The 13801-nt window shown below is 47.1% G+C and overlaps 4 protein-coding genes across 4 annotated transcripts; 3 read left to right on the top strand and 1 right to left on the bottom strand.

The window, feature by feature from the left end:
- Positions 1–52: 52 nt before the first annotated feature.
- Positions 53–1538, bottom strand: V1516DRAFT_663721 (uncharacterized protein; the record flags this gene model as incomplete). The annotated part of the gene is made up of 2 exons (XM_066920536.1): positions 53–1458; positions 1511–1538. 2 exons carry the CDS (start codon positions 1536–1538, stop codon positions 53–55), a joined length of 1434 nt encoding a protein of 477 aa, XP_066778249.1.
- Positions 1539–3576: 2038 nt separating this feature from the next.
- On the top strand, positions 3577–4523 carry V1516DRAFT_695436 (glycoside hydrolase superfamily; the record flags this gene model as incomplete). The annotated part of the gene is made up of 3 exons (XM_066923991.1): positions 3577–3663; positions 3725–3852; positions 3902–4523. 3 exons carry the CDS (start codon positions 3577–3579, stop codon positions 4521–4523), a joined length of 837 nt encoding a protein of 278 aa, XP_066778248.1.
- Positions 4524–4547: 24 nt separating this feature from the next.
- On the top strand, positions 4548–6987 carry V1516DRAFT_284897 (uncharacterized protein). Its single transcript, XM_066918849.1, has one exon. It carries the CDS (start codon positions 4920–4922, stop codon positions 6744–6746), a length of 1827 nt encoding a protein of 608 aa, XP_066778247.1. The 5' UTR covers positions 4548–4919; the 3' UTR covers positions 6747–6987.
- A 3114-nt stretch (positions 6988–10101) lies between these two features.
- V1516DRAFT_623116 (fungal-specific transcription factor domain-containing protein) lies at positions 10102–13663 on the top strand (the record flags this gene model as incomplete). The annotated part of the gene is made up of 4 exons (XM_066919613.1): positions 10102–10179; positions 10345–10547; positions 10957–11290; positions 11489–13663. The coding sequence occupies 4 exons, from the start codon at positions 10102–10104 to the stop codon at positions 13661–13663; spliced, it is 2790 nt and encodes a 929-aa protein (XP_066778246.1).
- Between the last annotated feature and the right edge of the window lie 138 nt (positions 13664–13801).

Below are 13801 nucleotides of genomic sequence, written 5' to 3'. Positions count from 1 at the left end.
CTTAACAAAAGATAATTTAAATTTGTTTCAGAAACATAAGTATTCTATATTTCTATACGTTACTTTCACGGATCGGGTCCCGTCTGCGATGAGGAACAGAAGGTAGTCGCGCAATTCTTGAATCTCGAAATCCATCCTCTGCCGCATTTACGGGACTAGACATTGAATACCGCCGTAAATCTTCTATCGTAGAATCTATGTCTGATTCAGTTCGTGATGAAGACCTTGTCGATCCAGAATTCTCAAACTCCTCTGCTTGCATCTGGCGTGCGATCTCTTCATCCAGCTGTAGTTGTTCTTGGCGTTCCACATGCTGTCGCATAGCTTCCATATCACGGCGCTGGTCTTCGGTGCTAATTCCAAAATCTGCAAGTGGATGACGAAGGTATTCAGTTGAAGCCATAGGAGGACTGACTTGGGGTGGCGGTTGATATGGAGGAACCCAGGCATTAGATGACTCAGTCCTTGGTGTAGATTGACTTGAGGATCGCTGTGCTGAAGCCTGAGCACGGCGCACTTCCTCTTTAACAGCTCTCTCATGGTCATAGTCAACATGCGATGAGTTTGGTCGTGATGAGGTTGGCACTGGCCGCGACTGGCTAGACGCACGCGACCGGAACAAATGAAAGGGCTGGAACAAATGCCGATTTGCATTTGGAGACGACGCAGTGGTCGTCTGTTCTGTTGATTGGATGTATTCGTCCTCCGATCTACTTTCCCATTTCGAGTGTACAACAACACTTGCCAATGCAATTGCTGAGAGAAGTATCTGCGCCATAAAACCCCGCATATCCGTGATTTTCAAATCATCGAGGTGATTTTGAACCGTGGATAAAACATTCGGTTTTGACCTAACCGGAAGCGCCAAACACTTTACAAAGCACGCTAAGTCATTAATGAACAGCTCGACAAGTAAATGCCGCTGATTGGTAATCGGATCGATATGTAAAAGCTGAGCACGCATTTTGTTCTTTGATTTCTCAGGCACGCACCAGGAGAGCGATATTCGCTGAGCAGAACCATCAATGAAGGTAAATGTGAGTCCATCTCTGAATCCAGTATTTTTGAGTTCGGTATATAGTGTTCTGAACGTTGTTGATTGGACAGTTGCCAGAGATAATTTAGCGTGCGTATCGGGGTTTTCTAATTTGATGGAAGCAAGATCTGCAATTTGACGGCGGGAGATCGATGATGGAGCACTGCCTGTAGTTCCATAGGCTGGCGGATCAAACTGCTGTTCTCGAACATATGTGTATCCTACGCGTACTCGATCCGCATTATATAACTCATAGCAAGCAAATATCGGAGACTCGGAACTCACTGCGGACGGCTCGTCCTCCCAAATACTAGCGGGTATTTCATCCGTGCATCGAATCGTGTATGGTATGCTCTGATTTCCAATTCCATAATATGCAACATCAAATTCTTTAAGATCAGGATGGGCAACAAAAATGTAGTCTGAGGTAGAAGGTCAGTACATATCGGAGCATCTATGATGCAGCTAACTTACAATCTTGATCCCTATTTGGCTGAAGCATGTTCTAGTGTAGATTGATAAATGCTCCACTCGACGTGGCTTTCTATCTAATACAAGAATTGACGAGTACAAATGCTTTCTTAGCCAAAAAAAAAAAAAAAAAAAAGAAGGACCGTCAATATTCGAAATCAATTTGTTTTTAGGGACGGATGCTACATCAGAGGGGAGAGATTCTCCGGCCAGCCGCAGCACTTACAGCGTACGTACCCTCCGCTTAGTTCATAGACGGTCCGGTATTGCGCGCTCAAGTCGGCTGTTTCTGCTAATTAAACCCGAACTAATTGTTGATGTATATTTCATTATTTTCATGGGAAGAGGTAAGTTTCAAATGCTCAAATTACATGAGAAGCAGATTATTAGAAAATTGATAAATCGGTATCCAAAGCAATATCGTTAATACTATAACTGCGAATGAAGTGATCGCTGTTTAGCCCGGTTTCAGTTTACGCAGACAGACAGATATAGTTTCATCGCTTGCGCTTCTAAACTGGTGAGAAATTTATCGTACTTTCTGTCCATCAAAAATATATATCTTCAGCCGTGGACAAGAGGGATCTGCAAGGATCCATTTGAGACTCAAATAGATTGCTTATATCTGCAGAATTAAAAGGTTATGAAATATTTTTTTTCTGTCGTATCAACCATTTTCATATTTTAAGTGGAAATTACTCGGCAATCTTCTTAAACTGTTTTGTTCCCGAACACGTCATTGGACACGCGCGGCGCACTATTTACTCTTTCTTCTTCCGTTGCTAGGACGACCGATATTCACCTTGACCCCCAGCAGGAAATTAACTTGAAAAGGGACCATTAAAGGAGACCAATATATACTAACACACATTTGGTGGTCAAGTTTGATCCGACTCGTCCGTTGCACCTGCAGGAGGTGGATCCGTCAAAGCAGGGGAAATCAAAGAGCTTCACAGTTGGTCTCATCTCAAATCAGAAAATCAGACGATAGAAACACCCAAATGTGGACCGAAAACAGTAATATATAGAACATTTTCTTATTCGTTTCCCATGTATGCAAGATTAGCTACTACTGTCGATGACACAACGGTTTAGCAACAGTATTCTCGGGCTATCTTCCCCAACTACTGATGAAGCGGTTGCTATGGCAACAACGCAACTACAAACAATCAAATGTGGACGCGTCGAATTTAAGATGTGATGGTCGGCAGTTCAGCGCCACCAGACTTTTAGTTCTTTCAATTTTTGTTTTTTTTTTCTTTTGGCTCGAGCCATTAAACTTTGTCAACGGCTAAATTGCATGGATCTGCTGAATATCATAGATCGGCATCCAGAGTGGTTGAAGGTTAATGGAGGAATCGCAGGAGAGCATACTCTGATGCAAAATCGCGCGACAATTAGAGTCGTTTGTTTACTTTTGAATTTAAAGTTGCTTTCTTCAGAGTGTGATGTTGCACATCAATTAAATTTAGAGGCTTGTTATGGGCGAACGCTGTAAGCGAATCTTCAATGCCTATTTGGTGGATAGGCCACGCTAACGACTGTCGGTGGCCGAACTCTGGTAATCATTCGCATCACCCGGTCCGCACAATTGACCGTTCTGCTTTTAACAAAGTTTACTTTCGTTTTCTATTGGTTTGAAATTTCCTTGCTTTTGTTTTCATCTTTGTCTGTACCCATTTACAGGTTTTTTTGGTACGTGGTTTGTTTACTTTCAACCTGAAGCAGAAGTCGTATTGATTCGGAGCCATGGCCAAACTCACCAAGGTGGAGGCGGGTCAGCGTACAAGAGATGCCAATAATATGATTCTTTGTAGATCTTTATATTTTTATGTTTAGAGGTGAATTTGCATTACCTGTATCTCTCTACGGAATCAACTCAGCACTTGACTACTTGAATTTTTGGATACATCTAGCTGTGAACTTGTTTCTCGAAACGAACCGAATATTGAACAGTCGACACTATGACGAGGAGCACGACGCTCTTTTCGCTCAGCTCGGCTGTGATTTCTATTGTTGCAGTTTTGTCTACTACTGCAGCTGCGTTCGACGCTTCAAGTGATTCGAATATGGTCATGTACTGGGGACAGAATTCATACGGAGCAGTGGGTTCACAGGAGAATTTGGCTTCATACTGTACAGATTCGACTAATGATGTAAGAGGGCATGAGAGCTTGAATTTATATGGCTGGGAACGACTTAAACTAACGTGAATAGATCATCGTGCTGTCGTTTCTCACTACTTTTTTTGGAGAGGGTAATCTACCAGAAATTAATTTTGCGTCTGCTTGCTCAGATGGAAGTTATTTTGATGGAACTGAACTATTGGAATGTCCTACTATCGCGTACGTATAGCATTAAGGCTGAGATGACATCTAGCTAATCAATCGACAGAGATGATATCGTGACATGCCAGGCAAACGGAAAGAAAATCTTTCTCTCTCTAGGCGGTGCCTCAGGATCTTATGGATTTAGTAACGATAGCGAAGCTGAGACGTTTGCTACGACGGTTTGGAATTTATTTGGAGGCGGCGAGTCCGATACCAGGCCGTTTGGAGACTCAGTTGTTGACGGCTTTGATCTTGATATAGAAGGCGGCAGCTCGACGGGATATGCTACTTTTGTTACCCAGCTGAGAACATATATGGATGAGTATGCAGGAACAAAACAAATGTATATATCTGGTGCACCACAATGTCCGATGCCTGATTCTTTCTTAACAGATGCCATGACTTCGTCGTATTTTGACTTTTACTTTGTGCAGTTCTACAACAACTACTGTGGTGTAGATCAGTGGACTGCCAGCGCGACTTCCGATTTCAACTTTGACAGCTGGGACACTTTTGCTCAAACACAAAGTTACAATACAGATGCGAAAGTATATCTCGGAGTTCCGGCAAGTGACTCAGCAGCTGGTACTGGCTATGTCGATATTGATACACTCACGAGCATCATCTCGCAATTACAGAGCACTTATTCAAGTTTTGGAGGTGTTATGATGTGGTATGTAGTATAGCAGAAACAGGAAGCAAAATGCTAATGCAGCTTTAGGGATGCCTCACAAGCATATTACAACATACCTGATGGAAGTTCGTTGAACTACGCGCAGTTGGCTAAAGAAGCACTTGCAAGTTCTGATGGCACTACATCTACTACTGCTGCGGAAACTTCGAGCACAATCAGTAGCTCATCTGTTGGTGCTGACTGGACAACCATTGCCGAAGTGTCAACTAGTACGTCGTCAGCTGTTGCAACTCCAATAGCTTCGACTTCTAGTACATCATACGATGATGGCTTCTGGACGCCGGAGACGATTTCATCTACTAGTTCCATTTCAAGCGAGTTGACTAGTTCCTCCGCAACTTCGACTCTCTCTCCATCATCGACAATATCTTCTTCAGTTGATGATGGCATGTGGAATCCTGAAACGACAGAGTCCTCAACAGTTTCGACAGCCCCTACCTCGCTGATATCCTCGACATCCTCAACTTTAATTTATTTGACATCTTCAACGACTTCAATATCGTCGACTGCGGATAATGGCATCTGGACTCCTGAAACCACTATTTCATCTTTGACAACTTCAACTTCTTCTCTGTCGTCTTCCGCTGATGATGGTATGTGGCATCCAGATACGACTATCACTTCGACGTCTACATCAACTTCGACACCTGTCTGGGAACCCATATCTAGCAGTAGTAGTTCTCCTACAACCTCTAGTAGCATCGCAGAATTCACTGAATCGAGTAGTAGTTTGGATGACTGGCAATCTGAAATTTCAAGTTCGACAGTACCAGTCTTTAGCACAACTACTTATAATGATGGCTATTGGACTCCTGTGACCGCCACAACCTCAAGCGCCGAAGATGTTGCACCAGCTAGCACTTGGGTAAATACTTGGTCAAATACTTGGGCAGAGTCAAGTAGCACAGTAGCGGAAGTGCTGCCGACTTCAACCTCATATCCGGTTGTATCGATATCAATGTCATCAGATAATGTTTACGAAACGTCAAGTTCGTCTACTGCCACTGAGACTGCTTCAAGCTCGTCGTCTGCAACGACGGCAGTGTCTATTTACGAATCCGAATCTGTATTTACAATGGTGTCCTCCTCTACTTCGGTCGAATATGACGACAATCTTTGGGTTCCAGTTGAAACTGTGGTTGTGTACGAAACATTGACCAGCACAACGAGGGTTCAGCTGACATCAACGTTAGTCGAGGAAATAACGCTTGCAGTTACAGACTGGGCTACGGTCACTGCTGTTCAAGCGAATAAAGCCAAACAGACACCAACTACTAGCAGCAGTTTATCGTTTGCTACCAGTAGTCCAAGTAGTCTTGAGACTGCTTCAGCTACTCAATCGTCAGATACTAGTAGCGAATCGGGATCGGTGAGCGCATGCCCAATTGAAGGCGCATCGTGCGCAGTTCACGGAGAAGTTGCGTGCAATGGATACTCTTGGGGACAGTGCGTATGGGGAGTATGGGTAGTTCGGCAGTGTTCAACAGGTCTAGCATGTTTTTCTGCGACCTCCGGAGACGTATATTGCGATTATCCTGGTGCGACGGCGGTAACATCGTGCCTCGTGGGCGAGAAAGGAACAGGCCTGTCTGTCACTAAACGGAGTGCAGATCCCAAAAAAATGATGCGCCGACGACATTTGCGCCAACGACGCAGTACAACGGCAGGACCGCAAAAGCGTCATTCTAGCCAAAGCCCATTTTTCGACGCCGAAATGGGAAGGAAATTTGCACCTCATGTACCTGTTCGACGCAGTTTAGTAGTGGAGGAACAAGCTGAGAAGCCACATGTGAGGAACATCGTTCGGCGCACAGTTAATTCAGGCGGACCTTCGGTCTTGCAGGGCGTGACATTTGATCCTTCCTCATCGGATGGAAGTACATCTGCGTCTTCCTCATCCTCAACAACAGACACGTCGTCAGACGAAGTGATCTCAGTAGAAGCATCCGACGGAACGAACTATATCATTCGGATATCGACACAAACACTAAGTGACGATAAATTCTCCGGGACGTTGTACGCGGCGCCGTTATCTAATAACCCAATAGGGAAAAACTGGAGCTTCACGCTTGTTTCCAAATACAGTTTGGATTCCGTGAACCGCGGGTCGTTGACTCAAATTGACGACGAGACATATACGATTTCGAGTATCGAAGAACAAGAGGCTAACAAATACATGGCAATTAGGGTCACGTTCACTGGAACTCTATCGTGAGTTAATGTGCTTAAATGATTCTTCAAGGAATCGACGACTTTCTTTTATTTTTGTTTAATTTTGTTTTATTTTGTTTTTACTTCACACTCCTTATAGTTACTTTCTTTTGAGCCGTTTATGTCTTTCTACATCTAATTGTATGTGTACAATGTCATTCTTTATGTTGATGGTTAAGCATTCTGAACCATCGGTCACTAGGACCATGTCTATAGTTTTAATGTAAAAATCACAAAGCAACATTATGGCGAATTCAACGAGGAAAATCGAGAAGCTACGACAAGTATAGAATAGGAAGCGTATCCACTAAGTCAGGAGGACGGCCTTGATGAGAGAGGCCAACCGAGAGACAGGATGCAAGAGTGCACGGCCGAGTCGACTGTGTTTAGATAATCATCCGGTAGTCTAGAATATATGATTGTGCACCCGCGGGAGAAAAATGGACCGCAGCAACACATGGAAGTAGAAGTTAGTTTGTCTACAGAGTCAAACGACGGCCTTGTAAGAGCTAGTTTGTGAAATAGTTCCAAATATGATCAATCGCTCGCTTCTGATTCGGTGACACAATTGCGGCGGATTACGCATCAGGGATGACGAATGGCGGATGCGCGAATAGATCTCGACTGATGGGGAGTAGTTTGTTAATAAGCGCAAGAGCAAGAGCAGGAGCAAGGCCAGTTCATTACAAATTAGTTTGCCTTTGGGATATTTGTAAAAGAGAGAATGGAATGGTCTGGCTAGAGGGTACGCAGACACACGGAAGCTGAGTCGGAAGCCAGGGCCTGGCTTAGATGACCCCAAATTGTCTAAAAACAGAAAATCAACGGACGACAAATTTAAAACACGCATGACTGGGGGAATGAGTCAGCTAGAAATACTGAAATACTGCAAAAGCAGTCTCTACACCTGGATTGCGCTCGCTCTCTCCTAGCGGAATAACCAGCTGAGTGCTGCTTGGAAATAATCAGCACCGGATTCGAAGTCGGCGTGGACGAAGACAACGCGAAGAGTCAGAAAGAGACCAGAGAACCAAACACTCGGACCGGTAAAAAATGAGTAGAGAAAAAGAAAGCGCTAGCGCTTACAGTAGTCTGATGAAAGTTACGGTTAATGCGAAGGCGTGCCGTCACAGGATCGGAACACAAAAGCCCATGGATGCTGACGGTCGTCGGTCCTGCACGAAGCGCAGCTGGAGCAGACGGGCCTCCGACAGTCAATAAACAAAAACACAGCAGGTGGGGGCTAGGCGCGGGTGGGGGGTCTCGACATTGCGCGAGCACGAGTCAAGAAAGAGAATAGAAGCAAAGAGCAAAAAAATGGCAAGCGACGGTGGAAATTAAGTCTACAGAAAGAAGAGCGCGACCGGACACTTGTGTTGCCCGAACAGGAAATATGGGAAAGCCTGGAAGAAGAGCATAGCGACTGCCGAAAACAGCAAGATAAAAAAGACACCGAGAAGCGCGGGTGTCGCTTATATGAGATTCGAAACCCTCTCTGGTTTCAGCTGACGAGACTGCACGGCGAGAGCTCGCAGCGCTGCCGGTTCGGGATTCTACGGAGAGAAGGATTTGTGGGGTTTGCGCAGCTTACTCCGGTGGATCGGAGCAGGCCGGAGGGGCACGGAGACGGGACGGGCTTGGGTAAGATGCTTCTGTCTGTGTTACAGCGTGTGTGTGGGGGGTGGGGCGGGAGGGGCGAGAGGAGGGGCGCCTAGTTGAGAAGCCGAGCCGTGGACGAAAAGTACGGGCGGATGGGAGGAAGTTGGGAGGGAAGAGTTTCCCAGACGAGGCCGAACCTTCGGTCGGTCGGTCGTCCGTCCGCCTGTTGGGCGCAAATCTCTCTGGAAATGGCGAGGAGGGGCGGGCGGGGGCCGTTCAGACAGTCGAAAATGACCGATAATCACGGCAAGGTCGGCCATAGGCTCTTTGATTCCCTTTCGTAGCTAGTTGTACATCCTGGGCGACCGCAATAGCAAGAGAAATCACAGCCGAAGTACAACTAGCTGATCTTGAATCTGGGCCGAAATAAGCTCTGCGGCTACGAACACGGTACAGGGCACCGTAGACGTAAACAGTACAAAAGCGAACACTACGGTTTGTGAGTGCGCGCGAAATGGAGCCGGACTCCGTTTGCTAATCGCGCGCACTCTCAACGCGCCAGAAAAACAACACGGAGAAAAAAATTAGAAGCGCAAATAACGAGTAGACTTGCTGGGGCAGACCACTCGCTGGCATTAACGCTTTTCTTACTACAACTACTACTACTAATAATAATAATAAATACGTGCTCAAGGACAATACTCGTCCGTATTCATCACTCTCCGACAGCGGTCGCGCCTAAACAGAATGTAACCAGTTCCACCGTCTACGGTAGCTATTTTCTATTATCTATCTACCTGTCCCTCTCTCTCTCCTTCTACCTGTCTGTCTGCCAGATACCGTCGTAGATCGCCCTGCCCTGCTCGTTTCTTCCGTGTCGGTCTCTTCCTCCTTCCGCTCGTCCTTCTCCCTTCCGCAACCGCAACCATTCACTCTTCAATCTTCCAACCCTCCAATCCTCCGTTCTGCCCGCACACTCTCCTGCTAGCTCCCACCCTCACTCACATCCTCCGTCCCGGCCTAGCCTTGCATCTCCGGAGCCCGCTCATCTGGGCGATCTCCATGTGTCTTGCTCCGCCTGCCGTTTCCTCGCTCTGCCTTCCAGTCTGCACCGCTCTGTTCGGTCCCCTCCCTCGCTCCTGCTCGCGCTCGTCTTCGGTTTTTTGAGGGGGGCTAGGGTCGGTCCATTCTACCCCGCAAAGTCCTCTGCGGAGAACACGCCCACTTCCCATTCTGTGTGCGGGCACCTGCTGGCGCTCTCTACGATTAACCTCTGAGCGAGACCGCTCTCACACATCATCATAGACCGGCCGAGCTTGTCGTCCAACGGTGCCGTATCTTTCCCCAGCAGAAGACAAAACAGTAGCAGCAGAGCAATACCACGGCTAGTTTAGCTTGTTCACGGTCCACGGTCCACGGTCCACAGTCCACGGTACTGCCTCTTGTTTCCCGCTCTTCGCGGCGCTCTATCCCACTTTGTCCTTTTGTTCCTCACCGACCTGATATAGCCTTCTTCTGGAATCGCTCCTTCTCCCTCTTTCTTCACTCCCCTCTAGCATTCCCCGGTCCGGTTGCTTTTTGTCCTCTTCACTGGACTCCCCTTGACTTGCTCTCTACCTGCTTGTCTTCGCTATCTAGTCGATCCTGCAAGATCCAGCTCCCCATTCAGTCCTCTCTGCGCCCCCGGTTTCGCAGATCTCGCAGCAAAAATGGTCCCGCGAAACGAGGTTTCCGTCTATGACCCGCTTCCCCAACCTCACATGGCCATCCAGAACCCTCCGTCGTCCTCAAAACGAACCGCAAGAGCCTGTGTCCGATGTCGAAAGCAAAAACTAAAGGTAATTAAAAGTTCCGTTGCTGCTGGTGTTGCTGTCACTGCTGGTCTGCTTGTTGCCGTCGACTCTGCTCTCGGCTTACTCTGCTCCTGCCTGTCTCCCACACCTCCTCCCGCCCCACCTCACCCCGACCGTCTTCGCTTGACCTATTCTAACCTGCTTCTCTAGTGCGATTCCTATAGACCATGCGCGTTGTGCGTCAGAGCAAATGTCGTCTGTGTGAGCAGACCGGAGCCAGATCACGCAAGCAAAAAGTTATCGTCGTCGTCCTCCTCAAACTCGCGGTCCCATCATCCTCCCCACAATTCCACCCAGCAGCATTCCCAGAGGACATCTCAACACTCGCCGCTGGCTATCCAACCCACTTCTCTGTCCTTTCAGCACATCCAGAGTGGCTCATCTCCGGTTCCACCGGCTTCCTCGATCAATCCAGTTACTGCTTCAGCGGCCACCCCTCAGTCGTCTCATGCATCTGCCTATACTTTGGCGTCGACGTCTGCTAACTCTGCACAATCTCGTCTTGGCCTCTCTCCACTCGCTGTCGGATCTTTGCCCTCGATGGCTTCCATTACAGACTCGATCCGTCTGCCGCTTCTGCCGCCTCCAAATCTGTATGTTTGTCTTGTCTTGTCTTGAGAATCAATTCTTTGTGGCTCTAGAAACTCAAAATTCGCTAACTTTTGATTTTTTTGCTCTTTCTAGCCTTTCCCCCTCTCTCTCCCATGCGAGACCGCCACCTGAATCGACCTCTCCTACATTGCCAACTTCCGTTTCCACGAGCTCTACCGTGACAACCGTCACCGCGACCGCAACAACCATAACTTCGACAACAACCCCCTCGGTGTCCGACAATCTTGATCCTCGTCCAACAAAAATTCAAAGATTAGCTTATTCTTCTGATAATCCACTTCAACATTCCACGCGGTACTCTCCTCACCCCGAGCGGCCTCGTTCGTTTTCTCTCCCGGATCATGCCGCGAACCGTGCCAATCTTCCGCTAGCGGCTTCCGACAATGACTCGAAAAGTCTTCCGTCTTCAGTTTCCGTTTTCGCAGGCTTGACCTCTTCTCCTTCCGTGTCGTCTCCCATTCCTACACAGACCTTGTCTTCTTCCGTTTCTGTCAATAAATTGCCACCTATTGTTTCGCCTCCGACCCAGACTTTGCCTGGACCTTTGCACTCCTATGACCTCCCAAAACCTCATCAAGATTTGTCCCATTCGTCCGGCTTCACTTCTTTTGATTCTTTGCGCCCTTCTGCTGTAAAGCACAATCTACCTCAGCCGACTCTGTCGTTGCCTTCTCTCTCCCAGCAATTCCAACATCCACTGTTACGTCAGCGTCCTTCTTTCTCGGATAGCAAATCTCCCTCGGATTCTCATTCATCAGATCATCACTCATCTGCTGTCGTCCCTCCTCTAGTATCAGGTAGGTCTTCGACAGCATCAATTCTTGCTCAACTGCCTCCAAGACAGTTGATAGATTACTCAATTTCCGTGTATTTCAGCTCTTTTCACTGGTTTGTAAATGCTGTGCACGAAAATGAACTTCTCACGCAGTATCGACATCTCATGTCTTCGTACGAGCGCGATCCTTCAACCGTGCCGAATTCAGACGAGGATTTCGCAACTGCTCTACTTCTGACTGTAGTCATTGCTCTAGGTAGTACTTACGCAATCCTCAATCCTATTCGTCGGAAAAAAGCGGCCAAAATTTTCGAGTCCAGCCATCATCCGCCTTCACCTGGTGCGTCGGCAACAAGAGATTTGGAGGCTATAGTTTCACGACTGGTTTCGCTAATTCGGTCGCATTTGGCAGATTTGCTCTCCTGTTGTACCCTTGCAACTGTGCAGACCTGTGTCTTATTCGGAACGTTTTCCTTGTACCATGGTGATGCCATAACAGCTTGGACTTTATCGGGATGTGCTGTCAGTTGCTCGCAAGCTTTACATCTTCATCGAGAACCAGAGAATGAAGCTTGTGCTGATTTGTTTCTTCGACGTCGAGTGTTTTGGGCAACCTATAATCTTGATAGATTATCCTCGGTATCGTTTGGAGTGCCTACTGCACTCGTCGACAGTGACTGCGACGTGGCACTTCCGGAGCTTGATTTATCTGAAATGGGCCCAGGTAGTGTATCATGCTGCTTACTCTCTCCTGATGAAAATATGAACGATGGCAGCTCTGTTACTCTTTTGACCTACCAGACCCAAAAATTGAAGTACTATATCATTGTCGGCGAAATAATGCGAAAATTGTATTGCCGGAGTGAGGCGCGCTCAATTTCATCGTATATTTCACCAATCGAGGTCGGTAATGAGTCTAGCGAAAGCGTTAAGATAAAGCGTTTATTGTCAATGACTCGCGATCTGGAAGCCAAACTTCGCAACTGGTTTGATGGAGTTCCGCAAGGTTTGAAATTGAGCGACGATGGCTCTTATAAATACCAAAAGAGCGAGGATATTGACTCTGCTTTGTCCCGAATCAGTCAGAATGATCCAGAAGATGACGGAGTTATCTCGATAAGTGAGGCAGCTAACATGACCGCTACGAACCGAAGACGGATAAAGCTAAAGGAAGAACTATTAGCAGCACAAGCACTCTTTTTGCAGCTTGCTTTTGATAATGCTATGATCCTTATTCACAAGCCACTTTTGGCATATCGTTCGTCGAAGTCCATCGCTGGTGGAAGTGCATTTGCAAAATCATCCAAGACATGTTGGAGTTCGGCGCTGCACACCTCACGTATTTCGCATCACGGAGTTTTTGGAAATGGACACCAAGTGTATGCCATTTCGTTTGTTGGTATGCATTTATTCACAGCTGGTGTCTTGTTGAGCATATATGGGTCCAGCGAGCCGCTTTCTCAGCGGGCGCTTGAATCCAAACTGGCTCTAAGCCGGATTATCCAGATGCGTAAGACTTTACAGCGGCAAATAGCAGTAATAGATCTCGGGTTTCAAGTGCTGGAGAACCTTGCTCGCGTTGTTGTCCAAAAGGAGATGGAGAAAATATTATCCGGTGGAAATGTGTTTGGCGCTGACTCAAGCTTTATGAATGATAATTCAGGACCTAATATGTCAGAGGAGTCGAAAAGCGATGACCACGAGCAAAAGACCGCGGCAGCCGCAGCAGTACTAAATAATTTGAGTAGTCAAATCGATGTGCGACCGGAACGTCGCAGTATTTCGCACTCGCCGGGCTCAATTGGTTGGAGAGACAACGTTGAAAATGTAGAAAAAGAGGAAACGGGTGCATTCGCTGATAGCGATGGAGGAGCAGCAACCCCTGAGGAGAAAAGCAAAATGTTGACACATGACTCGTTCAAGGAGGAGGCAGAGGCGCTGATGGCTTTAAGCGCCGAAGACGCGATTGTGAACAAGACATTTGAAGATACACTTAGGCTTTTGCAACCAGGTAAGTACAATTTGGAGAATCTATTCGCGAAATTAAATTATTTTGTCTGGAAAACTAATGCGGAACAGTGATTTTTGCTCGACAGGAAGGTGTTTCTGGTCGAACCCCAACGCCGCCGGCGGCGTTGGCTAAAGACTACTTGAAGATAGGTATGTCTCGAGAGCCGCAGCAAGCGTGGATCTGGTCTGATCCGGCGTACCGCGTATGAA

The sequence above is a fragment of the Lipomyces oligophaga genome, assembly GCF_038497815.1.
Source record: "Lipomyces oligophaga strain CBS 7107 unplaced genomic scaffold V1516scaffold_3, whole genome shotgun sequence".
In the NCBI taxonomy this organism is placed as follows: domain Eukaryota; kingdom Fungi; phylum Ascomycota; class Lipomycetes; order Lipomycetales; family Lipomycetaceae; genus Lipomyces; species [Lipomyces] oligophaga.
This window is presented reverse-complemented; position numbering and strand designations above follow the sequence as displayed.

Coding starts and splice junctions, on each gene's coding strand:
- V1516DRAFT_284897 (XM_066918849.1), top strand. CDS start 4,920: ATGTGGAATCCTGAAACGACAGAGTCCTCAACAGTTTCGACAGCCCCT.